General features: G+C 48.5%; 1 protein-coding gene across 3 annotated transcripts in view; it reads right to left on the minus strand.

Annotated features, from left to right (window-relative positions):
- ttn.2 (titin, tandem duplicate 2) overlaps positions 1-27,275 on the minus strand; it is a 192,346-nt gene that overhangs the window by 23,324 nt on the left and 141,747 nt on the right. For all 3 annotated transcript variants that reach the window (XM_084478397.1, XM_084478396.1, XM_084478398.1), the window contains 16 exons: positions 10,142-27,235; positions 9,701-9,997; positions 9,019-9,606; positions 8,619-8,921; positions 8,229-8,525; positions 7,713-8,000; positions 7,219-7,518; positions 6,968-7,119; positions 6,744-6,894; positions 6,329-6,634; positions 3,994-5,760; positions 3,589-3,882; positions 3,113-3,400; positions 2,343-2,642; positions 1,919-2,253; positions 49-1,777 (listed from right to left, as the gene is read on the minus strand). In XM_084478397.1, the coding sequence (XP_084334523.1) occupies positions 49-1,777; positions 1,919-2,253; positions 2,343-2,642; positions 3,113-3,400; positions 3,589-3,882; positions 3,994-5,760; positions 6,329-6,634; positions 6,744-6,894; positions 6,968-7,119; positions 7,219-7,518; positions 7,713-8,000; positions 8,229-8,525; positions 8,619-8,921; positions 9,019-9,606; positions 9,701-9,997; positions 10,142-27,235 (24,489 nt within the window). The remainder of the gene's footprint in view (positions 1-48; positions 1,778-1,918; positions 2,254-2,342; positions 2,643-3,112; positions 3,401-3,588; positions 3,883-3,993; positions 5,761-6,328; positions 6,635-6,743; positions 6,895-6,967; positions 7,120-7,218; positions 7,519-7,712; positions 8,001-8,228; positions 8,526-8,618; positions 8,922-9,018; positions 9,607-9,700; positions 9,998-10,141; positions 27,236-27,275) is intronic.

The raw sequence follows: 27,275 nt of genomic DNA on the forward strand, positions 1-27,275 counted from the left end.
TCATATATTATATGGCAACTGTTTTTGCCGAGCGGAGACACAACTCACCGAATGGATGTTCAATGACCACTGCAGCAGACTCAATCGACTTGCTGACTCCAAACTTATTTTCAGCACATACCCTGAAGGTGTACTCCATGTACTTGGTCAGGTGAGTCACCTTAATGGTGGTTCTCTTTACACTGGAGTTTACCACCTGCCAAGAGGCATGGCCTGACTCCCTTTTCTCTACAATGTAGTTGGTGATCTCTGTGCCACCGTCGTCAGCAGGCTCGGACCAGGACAGGCTGCAGGACTCTGAAGACACACCAGATATCTCCACTGGGCCAGTGGGGGCACTCGGTCGGCCCACCACCAGTGTGGTCACAGTGAAGGTCTTGACTCCAGCGGCATTCTCCAGGATAAGGTAGTACTTGCCACTGTCTCCCCTCTTGCTGTCTTTGACCACCAGCGTAGTTCTTTCATTGGTTGTTCTGATGAATACTCTGTCAGTTTCCTTCAGCTTCATTTCTTCCAGCTTCCAGGTCACCTTGGGAGCAGGCCTTCCACTAATGGGGATGTCGATGGTAAATGTGTTGGAGGTCTTGCAGGTGATGAGTTGGTTGGTAATGCTGCTGAGGTCGGCCGTGGGCTCAATGCGTGGTTCCTTGATCACCACAGAGGTAAAGGTGCCCTGGGGTTCACTGACTCCAGTGTCGTTCTTGGCCTTGACCCTAAAGTCATACTCTGAGTTCTCTGTCAGACCCTCCACAAGCATTTTAAGCGATTTGGTCTCACCAGCCAGAACCCAGCAGTTGCTTCCTTTCACTCTAAACTCCACTATGTAGCCTCTGATGCGGCTGCCTCCATCGTGTTCAGGCTTCAGCCAGACCAGGGAGGCTGTGGAGCTGGTGGTGTCAATGACATCCAGCCTCTTGGGTGGAGCTGGCTCCTCTGTAGCCACCACGGGCTCTGTCATCTCGTGAGGCTCTCCTTGTCCATACTGGTTTACGGCGATTACTCTGAAGAGATATGGTAAACCAATGTCCAATCCGGTGACTCGGATCATCTGGCGAGAGCTTTTGGAGCTAACCTCCTGCCAAGCAAGACGGCTAGCTTCACGCTTCTCTACCTTGTAGTGATGGACACGAGCTCCTCCGTCATTGGTTGGGGCATCCCACATCATGGTCAGTGCTCCACGGGTGACGTCTTTGAAAGTAATAGCTCCTGGAGGCCCAGGGGTGTCCAGCACCTTGACAGTGAAGGTGATTGACTTGCGGCCACCGTTGTTCTCCAGCGACAGGGTGTACTTGCCAGCTTCATAGCGGGTACAGCCTTCAATGGTCATTGTGGAGAAAGACTCTGTAGTGTTGACATCTGCCATAATAGGAAGTTCGCCGCCCGCCTTAGTCCAGGTAGCCAGAGGAGTGGGTTTGCCCCGGAAAGCGATGTGAAGGGTGACAGAGTGGCCATTCTTCACAATGTGTGTCTGCTTGAAGCTTGCATCAATGTCGATCTCGGGAGAAGTGAGTCGATCCAGGGCCTGAACGGTATTGGAGATCCCAGACTCTCCCTGTCCTGATCCGTTGACAGCACTGACTCTGAACTTGTAGAGTTCGCCAGCCACCAAGCCCTTGGTGGTGTACCTGGTGTTGATGCAGATCTGGTTGTTGACTCTGTGCCACTCTTCCAGACTGGCCTTACACATGTCAATGTTGTAGCCAATAATCTCTAAGCCACCATCAAATACTGGCTTGGTCCATTCGAGGGAGACAGAGGACTTGGTGGAGTCCACCACCTACCAAAGAGGAGTTCAAATGTTATACTTTTGTCACAATTCACATTAACATTTCATTTTCCATTTTGTATTGCTCTCTTGTATTGAGTTTTGGGTTAAAAACATCACTTATCATTGTTAATGCATTGACAATGAGCCCACCTTGATCAGAGTTGGAGCGCTAGGAGCACTGGTCGGCTCTCTGCATTTGAAGAGCCTGGAGGTGCTGCTGGTGGGGCCGACCCCAGCTCCATTCTCAGCCATGACACGGAACTCGTACTCGTTGCCCTGGGTAAGGTTTGTGACTCTGTGTCTGAGCTCTGTGATGGGCCTCTTGGAGGAAACCTTGACCCAGCGCAGACTCTTTTTCTCCCTTCTCTCCAGGATGTAGTGTTTGATCTCATTTCCTCCATCACTCCTGGGCCTGGTCCAGCACAACGTGATGCTGTCTCCAGTCAGATGGGTGGAATCTGGGGTACCTGGAGCTTCAGGCACGGCTGGAGAGTAGAGTGTCGGGAGTTACACACCACTTGAAATCATTATTGTATTTATATTAAGTGTTTAGGCTTACAAAGCCTGTACTCACTGTATTGCATTTGAGCAATGATTGGATTAGAGTCCAGTGGTTTGCCAACACCATACTTGTTGACAGCAGAGATTCTGAACTGGTACTCATTGCCCTTGATGAGGTTGGCGGCGTTGAAGGAGCAGGCCTCACACTTGGACGTGACAGTGGCCCAGGAGAGCCTTGACGTCTCCCTCTTCTCTACCACGTAGTGAGTAATGCCAGCACAGCCATCGTTCTCCGGCGGGTTCCACCACACTGTGCACTTCTCAGCCGTTATGCCGGTGAAGCGAATAGGTCCCTCTACGGGCCCTGGGGTGTCTGGAGGTACAAGAAGAAAGCTTGTTTTAATACTGGAATATATGATTATTAGTGGACACAATACAGCAACTTTTACTAAACTAATACACGGATGTCCGTTCATTAAGATTTATGTTATTTATAGAGAATAGAGAGTAATCCTCTATTGTGTGTTAGCCTTGGCCTCAACCTCACCATCACAAATGAAACAATAGTCTAGGACCAACCAGGTTTACCAACACTACCAACAGGGTTTACCAAAACTACCAACCAGGTTTACCAACACTACCAACAGGGTTTACCAAAACTACCAACAGGGTTTACCAACACTACCAACTGGGTTTATCAACACTACCAACCAATAGTACCAACAGGGTTAACCAATAGTACCAACCAGGTTTACCAATAGTACCAACAGGGTTTACCAATAGTACCAACAGGGTTCACCAAACGTACCAATCAGTTTTACCAGAAAGAATAGGTTTACCAACCTTGAACCCTGACATTCACGTCAGCTCTCTTGGTGCCTGAGCTGTTCTTGGCCTCCACACTGTAGATGCCACGGTGGTTCCTGTCTGCGTCACGAACAAAGAGACTGCTGGAGCCAATGTTGGTAGCAATCTCCATGTCAATCATGGTTCTCTTGTCGATCTCCTTGCCGTCTTTGTACCAGATCACCTGGGGAACGGGCCTTCCGATGATGCTGCAGCTCAGTTTGATGTTCTCTCCGGCTCTCAGGGTCGAAGCCTGGTCAGCAGACCACTCGATCTCTGGAGTGACTGGATACGCAGATAACACGTCAGCAGCAAGTTAACATCAACATATAGAACATAAAAGCTGTCAACTATTGTGATTCCTCTGACTAAGGCTGATTAGGATAAGATTATATAAGAGTTATTTACATTGATATAAATACATGAGCTTATACATGTGTGGTGTGTGTGTCAAATCAGAAGAATAGACATACTGCTTTCGTCCTTGGTCATGATGTATCCAGAGGAGTTGGAAGGAGGGCTCACTGTGCCCACAGCATTGCGGGCGATCACTCTGAACTCATAGCGATCTCCAGCAGAAAGGCTGGTGACGGTGAACTGCGTCTCACTGACGTCAGTGAAGTTACAGCGCAGCCACTTGGCCCTGCCTTGGCGTCGCTCTACACTGTAGCCCACGATCTTACTGCCTCCGTCCCTCTTGGGAACGTCCCACTGCAGTGTCACCGAGTCTCTGGTCACATCTATGCAGTTCGGAGTTCCAGGTGGATCTAAGAGATGCAAAAGGAGTTTTTATTGCATTTCATGGATCATTCAGATGATTTAAATAATGTAATATATTGGAATTAGGTTGGTGTTTTAAATGCAATGAGTTGACTCACCAACAGGAGAGATTGCCAGGCGGTGCTTGCTCTGTTCACTAACAGGGCTGAGGCCGGCGTTATTCTCAGCATAAATTCTGAAAGAGTACTCCAGACCTTCAACCAGGCCAATGATTCTGTATTCTCTGTTGGAGATGATGCTGGAGTTGACCTTCTGCCACAGAAGACTGTTCCTGTCCTTCTTCTCAACATGGTACCCCATGATGGGAGAGCCTCCGTCGAAGCCAGGGGCCTCCCATTGTATTGTCATACCGTCACTGGTCACATTGTAGGCAACAGGCTTACCTGGAGCGCCCGGGGGTTTGTACTGGTGTTGGGCAATGATATTAGAGGAGTTCAGTGCCACGCTGACACCATACTTATTCTCAGCACGGACTCTAAACTGGTACTCTGTTCCCTTCACCAGGTTTGGGATCTTGAAGCTTGTCCTGACCACACTGGAGCATACCATTTTCCAGTTGGCATGGGATGTCTCTCGCTTTTCTACAATGTAGCAGGTGATCTCACCACCCCCGTTCTCCTTTGGTTCATCCCAGGAGATGATGATGTGTTGGGCTTTGATTTCATCAAAACGGATGGGACCCACAGGCACAGAGGGGACTCCCAGAGTGATGACATTAATGTCAAAGTAGTTCTTCAGTGCTCTGTTATCTAGAACCAGTGTATACTGGCCGGCGTGCTCCTTTTTGGCTCCTCTGACTGTAACAGATGTCTTGTTGTCTGTGGTCCTAAAGCGAACTTTCTCACTCTCCTTCAGAGGCACATTGTCCTTCATCCAGCTGATCATAGGACTTGGTTTTCCCTTGAAGGGCAGCTCAATGTGGATGTTCTGTCCAATACGGACCGCCAGGTCTCCGTTGGGATAGTCAATAAGGTTTGCTTCTGGTGGGATTATGAAGTCCATGACCGTGATGGAGCTAATCTGGGAGAAATCACTGTTGCCCTTCTCATTCTTGGCAAATACCCTGAAGTCCATGATGGCATTCTCCTTTAGTCCTGTCACCTCACAGCTGCAGCGCTTGCAGCTTGCACCAAGAGTCCAGTTGGGATCCTCCTTGGTTCTTTTCTCAATAATGTAGTCTGAGATGTGGCTGCCTCCATCATGGTCAGGCCTGGTCCACTGCAGAGTGACAGAGGCCTTAGTGGAATCCAACATGACCAGGTCTTTGACAGCGCCGGGGGTCTCTGTAGCTCTAACGGGCTCAGATGTCTCACAGGTGTCCCCAATGCCATGTTCGTTTTCAGCTGATACTCTGAAGAAATAGGCCAGATCCTCCTCCAGATCTGTCACCTTGTAGGAAGTGTTGGCACACTCGGCAGACACCACCTGGTAGGCCTTCATTGTGGATGCCTTTTTCTCAACGATGTAATTGGTAACGGGAGAGCCTCCATCGATCAGAGGAGCCTCCCAGCTGAGGCTCAGTCTTCCTCTTGTCACGTTCTTGATTATCAGTTTCTGGCAAGTGGACGGACTGTCCAGGACCTTGAGGGAGATGGAGATGATCTTGGGTTCTCCAACACCGTTTTCAATCTCCAGCAGGTACTTGCCACAGTCGTCACGCGTCACCTTGGGGATGAGGAGGGTGGTCGCACGTTCAGAGCTGTTGATGGTGTAGCGGTTATCACCAGCCATGTTGCGGTCATCACGGCGCCAGGTGACATTAGGGGATGGGCGTCCCTTCAGCGGGATGAACACCTCCACGTCACGACCAGCCTTTGCGATGTACTGGGTTGTCATGGGAACATCTAGATCCATGTCAGCCTCCTCTGTACAGCACACAGACATCCCAAAGTCAATAAAGCAATGATATGAATACTGAATGAATACAAAATGTATATTATTATTTTAAGGGTGTTTCTTCTATAGAAAGACATTTATTTGATTTCTTCATTAATAGTCAAATATTTGTGTCAAAAAAAATAGTGTGGAGCAGGAAATTCCATTGGGAGGATGGGGGTGCTGAAAGTGGGATACCAAAGCATTGCTTGGATTCTAGACAGAGAAGCCTATAAGTTGTATAATTTGTTTTTAGCTGACTCAGTCTTCTGTGTGCAATTGGCTCTGTTATGTTTTGCTTTTCATTAAAAGCAAAACCTCGCCTTTAGACAAGCATTTAAACCAAACAAAAGTCATCATTCATTGAACCGCATATATTACAAAATATAAGATGTAGGATTTGACGATAATTTTTCATTAGACAATGAAAAATCTTGAGTCAAGGCAACCCTAAATGATTATAAATCACATATAACCTATAAACATGATATTTCCCTTAGCTATCATATGCCTGGCCGTCGTATTATCCAAGCCATAAAGATGTGCATTAATACCAACCCAGGATATCTTTGGCCTGTATAGGTGAGTACATCTTGATGTCTTCTCCTTTGCCCTTGCAGTTAACGGCAGCGACGCGGAAGAAGTAGTATGTTCCAGGTTTGAGGTGGGACGCCACGTATTCACAGGTCCTGACCTCTCCTTGGGAGCTGATGGTCACCCATTCTCTTTCTTCAGTGTTCATCTGGTCCACAACATAGTGTGTAATCTCACTGCCTCCATCGTACACCGGCTTCTCCCAGCCCAGAGTGATGGAGGTCTTAGTGGAGTCCATCACACTCAGTTTGGAAGGCTCCCCAGGGAGGTCTGAATAACAGATAAATGATGTTATGATGGCTTTGGAATACATCAAATACCTACAATTCAAAGGTGTAGGGTCAGGGTGGTGGTGCTGGCAGAGCTGTGTTGGACATACCGATAGGGTCGTAGGCCTTGTAGAGATCAGAGTCCTCTGAGTAGTTTCCTGCCCCAGCCTTGTTGACAGCACATACTCTGTACTGGTACTCATGGTTCTCCACCAGGCTGCCCACCTTCTGCCTGGTGTCTCTGATAGTGCCCTTCACCACCTGGGAACAAACATCTGTTAGTGGAAGTCTGCTGGGTCTCAGCAGGGCATGCGACCAAATGATCGATACTGACCTTGAACCACTGCAGGCTCTTCTTCTCTCTCTTCTCCAAATAGTAGCCATCAATGTCGCTGCCTCCATCTATTGCTGGCCTCTCCCAAATAACGGTCATGGTGGATTTGGTAATCATCGTCACCTTAGGTTTGGATGGCTCACTGGGAGGAACTAAAGTACATAATATATTTTGTTAAAGGCGTACAATATAAACCACAAAAATGATGGGCAATTGCCTGTTTATGATAGTCTGTATCTTTCACAATGTACCAAAAGCATTCCTGGCGATGACCGGTTCAGACTCAAGCGGATCTCCGACTCCATACTTGTTGACTCCTCTGACCCTGAAGATGTACTCGTTGTCCTTGATGAGTCTTGGCACGTTGACGATGCAGTCCACCAGCTTCTCTGAGATGATGGACCACATGATCCTGCTGGTCTCCCGCTTCTCCACGATGTAGTGGGTCACCATGGCGCCTCCCTCGTCAGAAGGCGGGGCCCACATGATGGTGATGTTGTCGGCCGTCACCTTCTTCAACTGGATCTCTCCAGAAGGAGGACCAGGCTTGTCTGGAGGAACAAAAACACAAAGCTATCAACCTGTTCCCTTCTGTTCTTACATTGACTCTAAATGGATGGCTACATTTAATTCAGTCCAATATTCAAGTCATTTGACTAATTCATTAACAGATCATTTGCACATCATGCCACATTGAAGTATTATTAAGATGATCAAGATGAACATAATCATAATGTTTAAATACCTTGAATAAGCAGCCTAACAGTGGCATAGGCTGACCCAAGAGAGTTCTTGACCTTGACTTCATAGGAACCAGAGTTGAGACGAGTGGTGTCTCTCAGGAACAGACTGGTGGACTCAGCAGTGTGCTTGAAGGAGAGCTGGGCACTAGGCTTCAGCTCTTTGCCATCCTTGGACCACTCTATAGTGGGAGTGGGCTTAGCAGTGATGTTGAACTTGAGCTCCACAGCAGACTCGGCACTGTACCTCACCTCGCTCAGGTACTCTTGTGACACTTCAATCTCTGGAGCACCTGGAAGATCATTTGGGAGAATGTTACCATTGTGTGCTCTTTGAGTAAATATAATATTATTTTATAATATAATACTAATATATATTAATACAATATATATAAATAAAATATATATTTATATATCATCTATATACGTATATACAGATTAAATATATATACATATATATATAGGGATGAAGTTGTGGAAGAAAAGCGAAACATTTAGTCTTTCCGTTCAGTTCAACCAACCATAGGTGTCAACGCAGGTGACGGGTCCAGCAATGGAGGATGGATTACTGATGGAGCCCACTGCGTTCTTGGCCATCACTCTGAACTCATAGGTCTGGTCCTGGGTCAAACCAGTGACAGTGTAGCGTGTATCTGAGATGTTAGTCAGGTTGGCCTTCGTCCATCGTTTGTTCGCATCCTCTCTCTTCTCTATCATGTAACCGGTGATCTTGGAGCCACCGTCATAGTTTGGTTTCTTCCAGGCCAGGCTGATGGATTGTTTTGTGATGTCACTGATGCGTAAATTGATGGGAGGCTCTGGAGAAACAGACAGATGACCATGATTAAACACAATATAGTATACCTTTATGTTTGATGTTGGGATAGACTTAGCACCAGACCACCACTCACCACACGCGTCGATGGCCAGCACAGCATCAGAGATCTTGCTGATGGGGCCGACTCCTGCGGCGTTCTCTGCAGCGACCTTGAACTCATAGATGAGCCCTGCGTTGATGTTGGTAACCTTGCAGTGTGTTGCACGAATTACTGTCTTGTTGACCTTTTGCCACAGAATGCTGTTCCTGTCCTTCATCTGGAGGTGGTAACCAAACACATGGCTGCCACCATCAGACTTGGGCTCCTTCCAGGCCACAGTGATGGCCTCTCTAGTGACACCAGTGATTTCTGGAGTGGATGGAGCATCTGGGAAGGCTGTAGCAAAGTTGAACAAATTATAAATTACATAAATCAAAGAGGAAGAGAAAGACATTGTGATATAGAGAATAGCCACCAGAAAAAAAAAGCTTACTGTAGGGAAGGCTGACAGAGACGGCCGTTGAGTCCAGGTGCTCGCTGATTCCATATCTGTTCTCAGCTCTGATTCTGAATTGATACTCCAGACCGGTGGTTAGCTTCATGATCTTCATTGTGCAGCGGGCCACTGCAGAGGAGACCTCTATCCAGTTAGCAGCGGTTGTTTCTCTCTTCAGGATGATGTAGTTGGTAATAGGGCTGCCGCCATCATAGTCTGGGGGGGACCAGTGAAGGCCCACACTGTCCTCTGTGACATCTGAGACCTCCACTGGTCCAAGTGGAGCACTGGGGCGGTCCAGAACTACAATGTTCAGGAAAGTCTTTGTAGTTCCACTGGAGTTGGAGGCTGTGATGTCATAGCGTCCAGAGTCTCCGGCTATACTCTCCCTCAGGGTGATTTTGATGCTGTCAGGAGTGACCTCAGAGTTGAACCTCATGGTGGACTTGAGGATTACATTGTTCTTGGACAGGCTGACCTTTGGAAGTGGTCTGCCGGTAAGTGGTATCTCACACTTTAGGGTAGACCTAGCGTGGACGTACACTGTGTTGTGTGGGAAGTCCTTCATAATGAGCTCAGGAGATTCTAGGGAGAAAATCAGCAAAATTAGTAATAATCTGTGTAAAATGTGTACAATCGTTTTGATCTGGCTAGACTAAACAGTTGAATTTAGACCTACCAAATTGGTCTTTGACCATCACAGGTGTCATCATGTCTTTGATATCACTGAAGCCAGCATGGTTTTCAGCTCTGACTCTGAAGAAGTACTCTGCATTCTCTCTAAGACCAGACACAGTGAAGTGGATGAACTTGGTCACACCACATTTGACCCATTTCTCCTGGCCCTTCTCCAGAGCTTCCACCAGATAGCTGGTAACCCTGCTGCCTCCATCCTGCTCTGGTTTAGCCCAGATAAGAGATACACTTTCCTTGGACACATCAGTCACACCCAGCTTTGGTGGAGGGCTCGGTTTTTCTGGAAATAAAAATAATTTATTTTAATTACACAAATTGCTTTGGCAAAGACCAAGCTCTAGGTTGATCTACAGCTTTAAAATTCTTGCCATCTAGCCACAATTTGTAATGAGTACATTGCTTTGTAAATGTTATAATGTAGTACCTGTAATCTTGATTCCCTCCTTGGTTGCTGCAGAAACACCAGTTCCGTACTCGTTCTCCCCTGTAACTTTGAAGAAATACACCATTCCCTCCTGTAGGTCTGAGACCTTGTAAGTTAGTCTGTGGCAGGTGTCGGTCAGCATGGTCCAGCCCTTCTTACTGGCTTCTCGGAAATACACCCGGTAGTTCTTCACTGGTCCACCTCCCTCATTCTCCGGAGTATCCCAGGTCACCGTAGCAGAGGTCCTGGTCACGTCCTTGACCTCCACATTAGTAGCAGGTCCAGGGGAGTCAAGGACTCTGACGTTAAGTGTCAGAGTGGTTGTTCCTACAACGTTAGACAAGGTGATGGTGTACTTGCCAGAGTCTTCGCGGGTTGCCTTTTCCAGGGTAATTGAGGTACAGGTGTCTGTAGTGTCGATGACTGCACGGACCCTCAAGTCCACATCTGCCTTGGTCCATGTCACATTGGGAACAGGCCTGCCTTTGAATGGTACTTTCATTGTAAAGGAGCTTCCGTCCTTTACAATCAGAGTTTTTCTCATTTCATTGCTGATGTCAAAGACTGGCTCTTCCTCTCTCTCTTTGGCTACCTGTGTGTCTGACTCAGGGCTAGGCTCACTGACTCCGATCTTGTTGATAGACTTTACAACAAACACATATTCAGTCCCAGCAGTGAGCCCCACCACTGTGAATTCTGTGTTTTTAGTGCTCTGAACGCCAATAATCCATTCATCATCCAATGCTTTCCTGTATTCTACCCTGTAGCCAATCACAGGTGCTCCACCATCAAACAGTGGTTTGTTCCAGGACAGGGTAACAGTGGTCTTGGAAGAGTCAATGATTTTGGGCTTAGCTGGGGGTGAAGGAAGGAACTGTGTATCTTCAGCCTTGGTGAGTGGGCAGGGGGTGCTGGAAGCACTAAGACCAGCAGCATTCTCTGCAAAAACTCTGTACTCATATTCACAGCCATCACGCAGTTTGGAGGCCTTCACTCTCAGGTCATAGACAGGCTTCTTGTTTACGCGACACCAACGAAGACCAGTCTTCTCCCGTTTTTCGATGACGTAGCCAGAGATGCTGTTGCCACCATCAGAGGCCGGCCTCTCCCAGCAGATAGTCATGGCTTCGCTGGTGACGGCGGTGACCTGAACGTTAGTTGGAGCAGACGGGATGGTGAAGGGATCCATAGCCTTGGTAGGCTCACTCTCCAGAGCCTCACCATCTCCATACTTGTTGACACCTCTGACTCTGAAGATGTACTCATTTCCTTTGAGCAGCTTTGTAACTTTGCATGTAGTGGCCTTCATGTCACCGTGGACCAGAGTCCAAGCCAGGCGGCTAGTTTCCCGTTTCTCCACGATATAATGTATGATCTCAGCACCTCCGTTCTCTTGTGGAGGCCCCCAGACCAGGTTGCATTTTTCTGCAGTCAAGCCGGACACCGCCAGTGGTCCAGAGGAGGGCCCGGGTCTGTCGAGGACCTTACAGTTGATAGCCACCGCCCTGGTCCCTGCAACGTTCTGCAGGGTCAGAACGTACTGTCCAGAGTCTTTCCTGATAATGTCTCTCACTATGAGGGTGGTTTTGAAGTTGGTGGAGGTTATTTCACACCTAGCTTTCGCTTCAATCTCCTTTCCATCCTTGGACCAGGAGACAACAGGGAGGGGACGGCCTGTGATGTCAGCATCAATCTTGATTATCTCTCCTGCCTTGACAACAACCAACTGTCGCAACTTCTCCTCTAAGGTAATAGCGGGTGGATCTACATCATCCTTGGCGGTGATAGGCCCTGTTCCCTCAGAGGGAGCGCTTAACAGCTCAGCGGAATTCTTAGCGATGACATGGAAGTCATACTGCAAATCTTCTGTGAGACCTGTGACATCAAAGTAGGTGTCCAGCAGATTGGCGAAGTTGCACTTCAGCCATCGTCCATCAGGAAGCTCTCTTCGCTCCACAATGTAGCCAACAACCTTGGCTCCACCATCATATTCAGGTCTTTCCCAGAGGAGGGAGACCGAGGTTCTGGTTATGTTGGTAACCTGGAGGTTGTGTGGGGGATCACATGGGTCCCTGGCAGCGACAGGCTCACTTGCTTTGGTGCATAGACCAATGCCGGCAATATTCTCAGCATAGACTCTGAACTGATACAGAAGACCTTCTTCAATTCCTGACATCTTAAACTGGTTCTCTGCAAGCAGGCCTCTGTTGACCTTTGTCCAGAGGATGCTGCTCTGATCTTTACATTCAACATGATATCCAATCACAGGGCTTCCACCATCACTGGCAGGCCTGCTCCACAACACTAGCATGCCAGACCTGGAGGCTTGGGCAATATGGATGTTGGTAGGTGGGCCAGGGGGCTCGAAAGGATACTGAGCAACAATGGGAGCAGAGTCAATGGCATGGCTCTTGCCATAGCGATTCTCTGCTGCAATGCGGAACTGGTACTCAGTGCCCTGGTTTAGACGGCTGACTTTGATCGATGTTCTGGCCACTGTGGCAGAGACAATCTGCCATGTAGTTGTGGTGGTGTCTCTCTTTTCCACCACATAGTTGTTGATCTGGCAGCCACCGTCATAGCTTGGGGCATCCCAGGACAGACAGACAAAGTCTGCACTCACCTCATCAACCTTTATGTTGCTAGGTGGACCCGGTTTGTCAAGGATTATAACAGAAATTTCAGCTGATTTGGTACCGATTGCGTTTGTCAGGACAATCTCATACTTTCCGACATCCTCCTTAGTTGTATCCTTGATCACAATCTTAGACAAAGTTTTGGATGTGAGAACATTGACCCTGGTGGTCTGCTTGAGTGCATGTCCATCCTTCTTCCAGGAGACCTCCGGATCAGGTCTGCCTCTGAATGGCACATCAATCTTCAGGTCATCTCCAGACCTGACACTGTAGGTGTTGAACATCAGGTTGATGATGGGCTCAATAGTGATATCCTTCACCAGAACAGGGCTTGCAAGTGGCTTGGCATCACTTTTGCCCTTGTCATTCACGGCAGTAACCCTGAAGGAGTATTCTTCTCCAGTTGTAAGTCCATTGATAGTAGCTTCCAGTGCTTTGATCTCACAACACACAGTCCATTTATCATCTCCCTTAGGCTGCATCTCCACAAAGTAGTGGGAGATCTTGCTTCCTCCATCATGGTCAGGCTTCTCCCAGGACAGACTGACAGTGTGACGTGTCACATCAACCACTGTGATCTTTCCAGGAGGCAGTGGTATTTCAGAGATCTTCACAGCTTCTGTGGAGGCAGGCAGTCCCACACCCAGCTCATTGACGGCCAGCACACGGAAATAGTACAGGCCTCCCACTTGAAGGTCAGAAACAATGTATGAGTTCCTGACACAGTTGTTGCATACACTGGTGAAAGCCATTCTCTTCTGCTCTCTCTTCTCCACAATGTAGTGGGAGATCTTGGCCCCACCGTCGATGAGAGGAGGTTCCCAGGAGAGGGAGACAGAGTCTCTCTTGACATCCTTCACCTCCAGGTTAACAGGAGTGCTTGGGGAGTCCAGAACTCTGACATTAACGAATGCCGATTTGGAGCCACTGAGGTTTTCCAGGGTCAGCACATATTTGCCAGTATCAAATCGGTCCACATTGTCAATAAGCAGCATTGTGTAAGAGCTGGTGACTTCAATCTGAGCACGCTCAGTTAGGGTTCCGTCAGCCTTAGACCATCTCACCTCAGGCTCAGGCTTTCCTTTGATGGGGACAAACAGACGCAGTGTAGCGCTAGCACGGACGTTCACCATCTTCCTCAGGTCAGCATCCAGTTCAATCTCAGGAGCCTCAAGTTTCTCAGCAGCAACAACAGACCCCGGCAGGTCCACATGCTCTCCCACTCCTTCGATGTTCAAAGCACATACACGGAAGTTGTACTCTGCATTTTCCTTCAGTCTCTTGACTGTGTAGTGAGTGGGTTGGACTCCGGTGGGGGGTGTGCATACAATCCATTCATCATCTGCTAGCTCCTTCATCTCCACAACATATCCCTTGATAGGTGCTCCGCCATCATAGATGGGCCTGGACCAGGACAGAGAGACTGTGGTGCTTGAGTGATCAGTGACCTTAGCATTGTTGGGAGGACCTGGTGGGTAGGTGGCATCGCAAGCCTTGATATAATCAGTGGGAGCACTAGGCTTGCCTACACCAGCAGCATTTTCAGCAGAGACTCTAAACTCATAGGAGTGCCCCTCATTGAGGCCTGTGCATCTGAACCTCATGTCAGTCAACCTTTTCTTGTTGCACTTGGTCCATCTGATACCCTCCTTGTCACGTTTCTCCAAGACATATCCATCAATCTCTGCTCCCCCGTTATCTTCAGGCCTTTCCCAGGTCAGCACAATGGAGTCCCTCGTAATGGCACCTTCCTCAGGTGTGGACGGAGCGCTGGGAGTAGTGAAGGGATTACGAGCAATCACAGGCTCCGATTCCAAAGGCTCACCAACACCAAATTTATTCACAGCAGTAACTCTGAAGATGTACTCATTACCAGGCAGTAGTTTAGTGATCTTGTAGCTAACGGCCTGGATCTTGGGCTCCACTACGGTCCAGGACAAGCGGCTGGTTTCCCTCTTCTCAATGACGTAGTGGGAGATGCTGGCTCCGCCATCATGTGTGGGGTGGCTCCAGTGGAGGTAGCACTTCTCAGCAGTGACTCCCTTAACCTCAAGAGGTCCATCAGGAGGACCCGGCCTATCTAGAACCTTCACGTTGACCGGAACCATTTTGATTCCTCCCACGTTGCTAAGTTTGAGGACAAAATGGCCACCATCCACTCGGATGCATTCCTTTACAGTCAGGACAGTGCGCGTGAAAGTGCTTGTGACCTCCATTCTGGGTGTCATATTGTCAATTTCCTTTCCATCCTTGAGCCAGGTGATATCAGGAAGGGGTTTGCCAGTGTAGTCGGCATCAATAACATATGTCTCCCCGGCACGCACAACGGTAAGATCCTTGAATTTGGGATCCATGATGGCATCCGGAGCTTCAATCTCATCCTTTGCAGTAATTTCCCCTGTGCTCTGAGAGGGAGCACTCAAGATACCGGCTGCATTCCTGGCAAGGACTCTGAACTCATAGATACAGTCCTCAGTCATGTTGGGATATGTGAACTGAGTTTCTAAGATGTTGGTAAAGCTAGCCTTCATCCAACGTGGGTCTGGCTGCTTCTTTCTCTCTACTAGGTAGCCAGTGATGGCGCTGCCTCCATCATACTGGGGCCTGGTCCACTGGAGGGTTACATGGTTCCTGGCGATAACGATAGCCACTGGGGGCCCCGGTGGGTCGCAGGGATCTCTGGCTACTGTGCTCTGAGAGACCTTGCTAGCGGGGCTGAGCCCAGCAACATTCTCAGCATAGACTCTGAATTCATACTCAATACCTTCCTCCAGCTCTGTGGTCTTGTAGCGGGCATCAGGGATGAGGAGCTTGTTGAGTCTGGTCCATAGAAGGCTGTTCTTTTCCTTCCTATCCAGGTGATAGCCAATGACAGGGCTTCCTCCGTTGTTTGAGGAAGGCTTCCATTCAACCACCATGTTGTCCTTCGTTGCAGCAGAGATGAAAGGTGCACCTGGAGCTGCTGGCTCGCTGAAAGGATACTGAGCAACAATAGCAGCTGACAGGATGGAGGAACTCTTTCCATATCTGTTCTCAGCAGACACTCTGAACTGGTATTCAGTGCCAGTCCTGAGGTTGCTGACTTTGATTGTGGTTCTAGCGATAGTAGCGGAAACAATCTGCCAGTTTGTAGTGGTGGTGTCTCTCTTTTCCACAATGTAGTTGTTGATCTGGCAGCCTCCAGTATATTGTGGGCGCTCCCAGGAGAGATTGACATAGTTAGAGCTGACCTCTTCGATCTTCAACGGTCCTGTTGGTGGGCCAGGCTTATCCAGAATCACAACTGTAATATCCTCCGTCACTGTTCCAGCAGCACTGGTAGCTGTCAGAGTGTATTTACCACAGTCCTCCTTGTTGGCATCCTTTATATGCATAGTAGTAGATGATGTTGTACTAAACACATTCAGTCTTGTTGTCTCCTTGATGGCCTGTCCATCCTTCTTCCATTCAACTTTAGGTACAGGCCGTCCAAGCACTGGAATTTCAATCTTCAGATCCTCTCCAGTCTGAACACTGAATGTGTTGAAGGCCATCCTGAAGCTGGGCTGAATAGTCAAATCGTTAGCTGTAACTGGTGCAGCTAGAGCTCGGGGATCACTCTTGCCCTTCTCGTTGAAGGCTGAAACTCTCAAGAGGTACTCCTTCCCAGTGCTGAGGCCTGTGACTGTGCCATCACAAGTCTTTGTTGTCGTGGCCACTACCCACTCTTCTGAGCCCTGGGGCTGCATCTCAATGTAATATCCAATGATTCTGCTGCCTCCATCGTGGTCAGGTTTCTCCCAGGAGAGAGAGGCGCTGGTCTTTGCCACTTCAGTCAGAGTGATCTTACCCACAGACAGTGGGGGTTCAGAAGTTTTTACTGAGTCTTGCGTTTCGATGGGCACGCCTACCCCAAACTCATTCTCAGCCATGACTCTAAAGTAGTAAATAGCACCTTCAGTGAGGCCAGTGATGCGGTAGCTTGTCTTTGTACATTTGTTGTCAACATTAGAATAGGCCTTTCTAGTTGATTCACGCTTGTCGACCAAATAGTTCTTGATTCTGGAACCACCATCAATAAGAGGTGGATCCCATGTTAGAGTGACACAGTCCCTCTTGATGTCTTTAACGATGAGGTTCAGAGGAGATCCAGGAGTGTCCAGTACTTTGACTGAGACAAAGGCTGACTTGGTACCTGCACTATTCTCCAGGTTGAGTATATACTTTCCGGCATCATTCCTGTCACAGATATCTACTGAGAGCTGTGTGTAATCAGCACCATTCTCAATCTGGACCTTAACTGGAAGGTCTCCTTCCTCCTTAGCCCAGCTGATGTCTGGAATAGGACGTCCCCTGAATGGGACATGGATTCTCATGGAGCCCCCTGCACGGACAACGACCCCCTTTCTGAGCTCTGAATCCAGAATCATCTCTGGAGGATTCATCTTATCCATGGGTTTTACAACTCCTTGGAGCTCCACAGGTTCACCCACCCCAAGCTTGTTAATAGCACAAATGCGTACCTTGTATTCCTGATGCTCAATGAGTTTGGTAATAGTGAACTTGGTAGCAATGACTCCAGAAGGAGGGGTGCAGATGGTCCATTCCTCCTCATCAGCCTTGCTTATTTCTACAGCATAGCCTTGGATCTCACAGCCACCATCATATATGGGCCTGTGCCAGGCCAAACTAACAGTGTTCTTGGTGGTGTCAAGAACCTGGACATTAGTAGGGCAGCCTGGTTCAAATGTAGGATCACAGGCCTTTAAGTAGTCAGTAGCTGGGCTAGGTTGACCCACTCCGGCAGCATTCTCAGCAGACAACCTGAACTCATACTCATGGTCTTCTGTTAGGCCAGTCACTCTGAAACGTAAATCTGTTACTCTGCGTTTGTTACACTTAGTCCACCTCACTCCGGCTCTGTCTCTCTTTTCCACTATATAGCCGGCAATGTCACTTCCTCCAGTGGCCTCAGGGCGGCTCCAACAGACGGTCATGGAGTCCCTGGTGATATTGGTGATCTCCAGCTCTTGAGGTGCACCAGGAGGAACAAATGGATTCCTCATGATGACGGGTGTTGACTCTAGCGGTTCACCAACACCATATTTGTTGACAGCCATGACTCTGAAGATGTACTCATTGCCCTTGAGAAGTTTGGTTACTTTGAACATCGTAGCTCCACAGTCACTGGAGACAACTGTCCATGCCAGGCGACTCGTCTCCCTCTTCTGAATAATGTAGTGGGAGATGCTGGCTCCACCATCATGCCTGGGTGGTAGCCAAGACAGAGAGCACTTCTCCTCTGTGACGTTCCCAACTGTGAGTGGTCCCTCAGATGGGCCGGGCCGGTCCAGAACTTTCACACTGAATGGAACAGTCTTGGTCCCAGCTACGTTGGACAGGACCAGAGTGTACTGACCACCATCCACTCTAATGGCCTCCTTCACAAGAAGCAGAGCCTTAAAGTCTGTGTTCTTGATCTCAGCTCTGGCTGAGTTCTCCACCTCAACGTTTCCCTTGAACCACTGGGCAGTGGGGATGGGTTTTCCTTCCACTCTGGCCTCCAAACTGAAGCATTCCCCAGCATTGACAACAATAGTCTGATTGAACATGGCATCGGTTTCATATTTAGGTGTCTCCACCTCGTCCTTGGCGGTGATGGAACCTGTACTCTCAGAGGGCTTGCTGACAGCTCCAGCTGCATTCCTTGCAATGATTCTGAAGTCATATTTACAGTCCTCAGTCAGACCAAGGACTGTGAATTCATGGTCAATTATGTTTGCAAAACTAGCCTTCATCCAGCGTCCCTCAGGCAGGTCACGTTTCTCCACAACATACCCAGTAACAAGGCATCCACCATCATACTGGGGAGAGCTCCACCTCAGCTTCACTGAATGTCTGGTGACAATAATAGCTTCTGGGCGGCCAGGAGGATCACATGGATCACGAGCAACACACACTTCTGAAACTTTGCTGCATTTTCCAATTCCAACAATATTTTCAGCATAGATCCGGTACTCATACTCAATTCCCTCCTCCAAGGGCGTGGATTTGTACCTGCAGTCCTGGATGAGAGATTTGTTGACTTTAGTCCAGAGGATACTGTTCTTTTCTTTTCGCTCCATGTGGTAGCCCAGGATAGCACTGCCTCCATCAGATGGAGGTTTATGCCACTCAACAACCATATAATCCCTAGTGTATGACGACACAAATGGTGTTCCTGGTGGACCAGGCTCCTGGAAAGGATATTGGGCCAGAACTGGCTCTGAGTCGATGGCATAACTCTTTCCATACCTGTTCTCAGCATAGATTCGGAATTGGTACTCAGCACCCGTCTTCAGATTTGCCACTTTGAGTGTTGTTCTGGCAACAGTGGCAGACACTACCAACCAGTTGACAGTGGTTGTATCCTTTTTCTCAACAACATAGTTGGAGATCTGGCAGCCACCAGTGTATGTTGGTGGCTCCCAGCTGAGAGTGATGCTCTCAGCACTGATGTCCTCTAACTTGACAGGGCCTGTGGGTGGACCCGGCTTGTCAAGTGTTATCACCTCAATTGTGGCATCCTTTGATCCCAATGCATTGGCAATGTTAATGCTGTACATGCCTCCATCCTCCTTTGTGGCATCCTTGATGGTTAGGGTGGTGTGATGAGCAGAGTCTGTGACATTTACTCTTGTGGTCTGTTTCAGGCCAGCTCCATCCTTAGTCCAAGTGATAATTGGCTTGGGATGGCCGGACATTGGCACCTCCACCTTCAAATCATAGCCTACCTGGACACTGTAGGAACTCGACACGGGCCTCAGAGAAGGCTCAATCACAAGGTCTTTGGCTACGACTGTTTGAGCCAGTTGTCTTGAATCACTTCTTCCCTTTTCGTTAACAGCAGTAACTCTGAATTGATACTCTTCACCCTTTTGCAGGTTGGTAACCATGGTTTCAAGTGCCTTCACACTCGCACACACAGTCCATGCATCACTATCCTTTGCTGCCAACTCCACATCATAGTAGCTGATCCTGCTTCCTCCATCATGTTCAGGTTTTTCCCAGGACAGTGTCACACTCTTTCGAGTCACATCAACAACACTGACTTTACCTGGGGGCTGGGGCTTCTCCGAAATCTTCACTGGTTCCGTGGTTTTAGCAGGGAGGCCAATACCATATTCATTCTCAGCCAGGACCCTGAAGAAGAAAATTCCACCCTCTGGAAGAGGTTCAATCTTCCATGACATCCTGTTGCATGTGGTGATGGGCGAATAGACTTTTCTGGTACTCTCCCGCTTTTCCACAATGTAGTGTTTGATTTTGGAGCCACCGTCCAAGAGTGGCGGCTCCCAAGTCAATGTGACAGAATTTTTGGTGATTTCTTTAATTGTGAAATTATTTGGAGGGCTTGGTGAGTCCAAGACTCTTACACTAATGAAGACAGACTTTACTCCACTAGGATTCTCTGCCGTGAGTGTGTACTTGCCGGTATCAAATCGGTCAACATTCTCAATAACAAGAGAAGCATAGCTGCCTGTGTTGTCAATCTGGGCAGTCTCCTTGATCTCCCCCTCTGCTTTGCCCCATTTCACCTCGGGAGCAGGACGTCCCCTAACAGGAACAAACAGCCGGAGTGTGCTGGCAGACCTGATGTTGATCATCTTTCTCATGTCAGTGTCCAGGTCGAGGTCTGGAGCCTCTAATTTCTGCTCCAGGAGTATTTTTCCAGGGGCATTGGCATGCTCTCCGATACCAACTTTGTTGATGGCGCACACTCTGAACTGGTACTCGTGTTTCTCAAGCAGCTTGGTGACTGTGAACTTGGTGTTGATTATTCCGGTGGGAGGAGTGCACATAAACCACTCATCAGTGCCATTACAGGCCTCAACAATGTAGGCTTGAATCTCACAACCGCCATCATAGATGGGTTTTCCCCATGTCAGAGAGACAGTTGTTCTGGATGAGTCCACCACTTTGGGGTTGTTTGGTGGGCCTGGTTTAAAGATGGGATCTAGAGCTTTGTAGTAGACTGTTGCAGGACTAGGTGTGCCGATGCCTGCAGCGTTCTCAGTTGAAACTCGGAACTCATAGCTGCGGTTTTCCAGAAGGCCTGTGACTCTGAAGCGAAGCTCGCAGACGGTGCGCTTGTTACATCTTGTCCATCTCACACCTTCCTTGTCACGTTTCTCAACTATGTATCCTTGGATGGCATTGCCTCCATCATTAGTTGGCCTCTCCCAGGTCACTACCATGGAGTCTTTGGTTATGGTAGACACTTCCACCTCTGTTGGTGGGTCTGGGGTGACAAATGGGTTTCTGGCAATCATTGGCTCCGATTCCAGAGGCTCGCCGATTCCGTATTTATTGACTGGAATCACTCTGAATATGTATTCATTACCAGGAAGAAGCTTGGTGATCTTGAGGTTCAGGGTCTGAACTTTAGGGTCAACAACAGTCCAGACCAATCTGCTTGTCTCTCTCCGCTCAACGATGTAATGGGAAACATCGCTGCCACCATCCTGCAGGGGGGACTTCCAGGCAATGGAGCACTTCTCACTGCTGACTCCATAGACGGAAATAGGGCCTGCTGGAGGGCCTGGTCTATCTAGAACCTTAACATTTATGTTCACAGATTTCTCTCCTCCAACATTCTTCACCAGCAATGTGTATTGGCCCCCATCAACACGGATTGCCTCCTTGACAATCAAACAGGCTGTAAAGTCAGTGTTCTTAATCTCTAAGCGGGTAGCTTCAGCTATCTCTTGTTTGCCTTTCATCCAGTGGACCGAGGGAACAGGTTTACCAGAGAATCCGGCCTCGAGTCTGAATGTCTCTCCAGCATTTACCATAACATTCTGGGAGTACTTGGAATCCAGGTCAATCTGGGGGGGATCCACCTCATCCTTCGCAGTTATACTTCCAGTGCTGTCAGAAGGCTTGCTATGGACACCAGCTGCATTCCTGGCAATAACCCGAAACTCATAGAGCTGGTTCTCAACCAGGCCTGTGATAACAAACTGAGTCTCAATGACATTGGCGAAGCTGGCCTTCATCCATCGGCCATCTGCTCCCTCCTTCTTCTCCACCACATACCCGGTGACCTTGCTGCCGCCATCATACTCAGGCTTGGTCCATTTCAGAGTCACCTGGTTTCTGGTGACAATAACAGCTTCTGGCTTGCCTGGGCTGTCACATGGGTCTCTGGCGACTTGCATCTCAGTGACTTTGCTTGCCTTGCTAAGGCCAACAATATTCTCAGCATAAACTCTAAACTCATATTCAATACCCTCCTCAAGGCCAGAAGCCTTGACCCTGGTCTCTGGGATAATCTGTTTGTTCTGTTTTGCCCAGAGTATGCTATTCCTCTCCTTGAGCTCCACATGGTAGCCCAAAATCTTGCTTCCACCATCATTGCTAGGTTTCTCCCATACAATCACCATATTTTCCTTGGTGACCGACTGGACTTCCGCAGACCGTGGCTGACTGGGCACCTCAAATGGATATTGAGCAACGATGGTCTCTGAAAGCAGAACTGAAGACTTGCCATATCGATTCTCGGCAGCGATCCTAAACTGATACTCAGATCCAGTCTTGAGACGAGCTGCTTTAATGGTGGTTCGTGCAACTGTAGCAGACACAATCTGCCAGTTAGTGGTTGATGTGTCTCTCTTTTCGACAACGTAGTTGTTAATGGAGCAGCCTCCGTCATATTCTGGTGGGTTCCAGGACAAGACCAGACTGTCAGCAGTGACGTCATCCAGTTTGATAGGGCCAGTGGGTGGACCAGGCTTATCTAGAACAACAACACTTATGTCTGTAGTAGCCTCTCCTGCGCTGTTGCTCAATTTAATCGTGTATGTTCCTACATCTTCTCTGCAGGCCTCCCTGATGATCATATGAAGATTCTTCTCAGAAGCTTCAGCGTTGACTCTAGTTGTTTCCTTAAGAGCAATGCCATCCTTAAGCCAAGTAACTGCAGCCTTTGGACAAGCAGCATATGGTAGATCTATCTTCAGATCATCTCCTGCCATTACACTGAATGTGGTGAAAATCAGCTTGAAGGTTGGGGAAATGACAAGATCTTTAGCCAGAACTGGCATACTGAGGGCACGAGGGTCACTTATTCCCTTCTCATTGGTTGACGAGATACGGAACATGTACTCCTCTCCTTGAGTCAAGCCAGATACAACTGTCTGATTGGACTTGGAGACCATAACTTGGGTCCACTTGTCACTGCCTTTACCTTGCATCTCAACAATGTAACCTGTTATCCTGCTGCCTCCATCATGCTCAGGTTTCTCCCATGACAGAGTGACACTTGTGCCTGTGACATCCAGGAGGGATACCTTTCCTGGTGGCAGAGGCTTCTCTGATGCTTTAACTGGTTCCATAGTCTCTACTGGGAGACCGACGCCATACTCATTTTCAGCCAAAATTCTAAAGAAGTAAAGTTTTCCCTCCTCCAGATCTCCAACTTTCCAGCTGGATTTGTGACAACTTGCACAGACTGTTGAGTAGGCCTTCCTGTTTGACTCTCTCTTCTCAACAATGTAGTTGCGAATTCTGGAGCCACCATCAATAAGGGGAGCATCCCACACAAGGGAGACAGAATCTCTGGTGACCTCTTTAAACATTAGATTCTGAGGTGCTCCAGGAGTATCCAACACTCTGACGTTCACATAGGCGGTCCTGCTTCCTGAGGCGTTCTCAACAGTAACCATATATTTACCTCCATCAAACCTGTCCACTGTCTCCACCTGGAGACTTGTGAAGGAAGGAGTAATTTCAATGATGGCCTTATCCAGGGATTCCCCATGCTCTCTAGACCATTTCACTTCAGGCGCTGGTCTTCCCTTGATAGGGACAAACAACCTGAGGGTGCTGCAGGCCCTGATGCAGACCACCTTACGGAGCTCTGCTCCAAGCTCAATCTCTGGAGGAAGCAGCCTGTCCTCGGATTTGGCAGTACCAGGCACAGTGGCGGGTTCTCCTACACCTTCACAGTTAGTGGCACAAATGTTGATTTTATATTCCTGGTTTTCCTTCAAGCTGGTGATGGTAAAAGAGGTGGCAGTCCACCCTTTCTTTGGAGTGTGGATAGTCCATTCATCTTCTTCAGGAAGGCAAGTCTCCACAATGTAGCCAGTGATTTCTGAACCACCATCATACACAGGCTTGTTCCAGGCAACAGTAACAGAGGACTTGGTGGTGTCCAGCACTCTGGGGTTGCCAGGGGGTCCTGGCTGGAAAATGGTGTCGATGGCTTTGTAAAATGGACTTGATTGACTAGGTTGGCTCAAACCAGCATTGTTTTCAGCTAGAATTCTGAATTCATATTCATGTCCTGGTGTAAGGCCGGAAACCTTGAATCTGAGGTCTGATACTGTCCTCTTGTTGCATTTGACCCAGCGTAAGCCAGTCTTATCTCTCCTCTCCACAATGTAGGTGTTGATGCTGCTACCTCCATCATGTTCGGGGCGCTCCCAGCAGACCACCATGGAGTCCTTGGTGATGGTAGTCACCTCGGGCTGTTGGGGTTGGTCAGCAGCAACGTAGGGGTTGACACAAATAACAGCTTGGGTTTCTGCAGGCTCACCAACACCATACTTGTTTACGGCCATGACCCTGAATACATACTCATTGCCCTTAAGAAGCTTTGTAATCTTGAATCTATTGGCTTCAAGGTCTGTAGCCACATTGGTCCAGGCAAGCCTACTAGTCTCGCGCTTCTGAATGATAAAGTACTCGATCTTAGCACCTCCATCGTGAGGGGGATGAAGCCAGTTGAGAACACACTTTTCAGCAGCGATGTCAGACACTGTGAGACAGTCTGGCGGTCCGGGTCGGTCAAGCACCTTAACATTGAATGTAAACTTGGCAAAGCCACCTGGGTTACTTGCTGTCAGAGTAAAAGCTCCACCATCCCTTCTCAAGGAGTCCTTGCCTACCAGAGTTGTGTGGAAGTCAGAGGACTTGATTTCCAGTTTAGCTGTGTCCTCAAGCTCTTTACCATCTTTGGACCATATCAATGAGGGGATCGGTCTACCGGTCACGTTGGCCTCCAATTTGAACAACTCTCCTGCCATTACCACAACTGTGCTGCTGTAGGAAGAGTCAACATCAAGCTTTGGTTCCTCAATGTCATCTCTGCATGTGATCTCCTCTGACGGCTGAGATGGGGTGCTCACGGCTCCTGCAGAGTTTCTGGCACACACACGGAACTCATAAGTGGTCTCTTCAGTCAGACCACTGACCGTGTAAACAGTATCCAGGATGTTGTTGAAATTAGCTTTAAGCCAGCGTCCATTGGGGAGCTCTCTTCTTTCTACTTGGTATCCAGTGATGGAGAATCCTCCGTCTCCCTCCGGTTTTGTCCATGAAACAGTCACTTCATGCCTGGTGATGTTCAGAGCCACAGGTCTGCCTGGGGGGTCTACTGGATCCAGAGCATACATTGTCTCAGAGGGCTTGCTAGCTTTGCTCAAGCCAGCTATGTTTTCAGCAATGACACGGTATTCATATGCAATACCATCGACAAGGCCTGTAGATTTGAAGATATTTCCAACAACCAATGCCTTGCTGATCTTCTGCCACAGAATGCTATTCTTCTCCTTCCTCTCTATGTTGTAGCCAAGGATGGGGCTGCCTCCATTTGAGGAAGGCTCATTCCAGCTCAGTGTCATAGAGTCCTTGTTGAAAGATGTTACAGACGGTATACCAGGTTGGCCCGGCACATCGAATGGATATGCAGCAACAACCGACTCAGAAACAATGGAAGGTCCAATACCATATCTGTTCTGGGCCTTGACACGGAACTGATACTGTACTCCTGTTGTCAGGCGGGCTGCTTTGAATGTGGTCCGAATAACTGTAGCGGCCAGCTCCATCCAGGAAGTGCCTATAGTCTCCCTCATCTCAACAATGTAGTTGTTGATGGGAACGCCTCCATCGTTCTCTGGTCCCTCCCAGGACAGCAGAACATAATCACATGATACCTCTTCTATCTTAATGGGTCCAGTGGGAGGCCCAGGAATGTCATGAACAAGGACGGTGATGGTTTCAGTGACAGTGCCCAGGAGGTTCTTTCCTGTGATGGAATACTGGCCTCCATCCGTCCTCTTGATTTCACTAATATTGAGTATCGTGGAGGTAGTTGTGGTTTCTGTGTTGATCCTCTGTGTCTCCTTCAAGGATGTGTCTTCTTTCTTCCAGGAAACAACAGGTCTAGGTTTCCCAAGCACTGGGATCTCCACCTTGACTCTGTCCCCAGCCTTAGCAATCACAGTCTTCTGATAGATGCCACGCAGGTCAAATGATGGTGTACTTGTCTGTTCTTTAATAATGGCTGGCCTGCTTTCACGAGGATCACTTCTGCCTGATGCATTAACCGCCATAATACGGAAGATATATTCCACTCCCTCAGTCAGGTCTGTGACTACGTAGTCCAGGGCCTTGATGGCAGCCACGTGGACCCATTGGTCTGTGTCCTTCTTCTGGGCTTCAATTACGTATCCTGTGATCAAGGTACCACCGTCATGCAGGGGTTTGGCCCAGGCCAGACTAGCACTGTCTGAAGAAACATCAGTGACATATAGATCCTCAGGAGCCGAGGGGGCCTCGGACACCCGAATGGGCTCGGGGGTTTCAGCAGGCTCTCCCACTCCAAGGTCATTTTCAGCAGACACACGGAAGTAGTAGTAAGCCCCCTCTTCCAAATCAGGGATCTTGAAGGAACATTTCTGCCATTTAGTGCTTAGGACTGTGTAGGCTTTCTTGGTAGCCTCTCTCTTCTCAATGATGTAGTTGTGAATCTTAGATCCACCGTCGATGATTGGGAATTCCCATTGTAAGGTAATGCTACCCTTGGTGATCTCTCTGGGTTTGAGGTTGATTGGGGGTCCAGGTGTGTCCAGAACCTTGACATTTATAAAGCCAGTCTTCTTTCCAGCAACATTTTCCAGGCAGAGGTTATATTTGCCAGCATCATATCTGGTGCAGTCAGGAATGACCAGCAGTGTAAAGGACTCTGTTGTGTCAATGTGAGCTCGCATCTTCAGGTTGGTGTCATCTTTACTCCAGGTCACATCTGGTATGGGACGTCCCTTGATTGGAACAAACAGGCGTATGGAGGCCCGACACCTGACCACCAGGGTTCTCCTCAGCTCAGCATCAAGCTCAAAGTCTGGTAGGGATTCCTGATCTATAAGATCTATCACCTTCTCAATTTCTGCAGGTTCTCCGACTCCCTCTGTGTTCTCAGCTCTGACTCTGAAGTGGTACTTTCCTCCCTTCTCAAGGTTGCCGATAACATATTCTGTAATTCTAAGAAGCGTCTGTGTTGCCTTTTCCCAGTCATCGTGTCCCTCCTTTTTGTACTCAACTATGTATCCATCCACATTCAGACCTCCATCATAATGAGGGCGACCCCAGCTGAATGTGGCCGTAGTTCTGGTTGTGTCTGTGATTCTGGGGTTGGATGGAGGACCAGGTGGATCTGTTGTGAAGTAAAAATGTATTTAGTATAATTTAGAATA

Source organism: Micromesistius poutassou (assembly GCF_964030765.1).
Source record: "Micromesistius poutassou genome assembly, chromosome: 14".
NCBI lineage: Eukaryota > Metazoa > Chordata > Actinopteri > Gadiformes > Gadidae > Micromesistius > Micromesistius poutassou.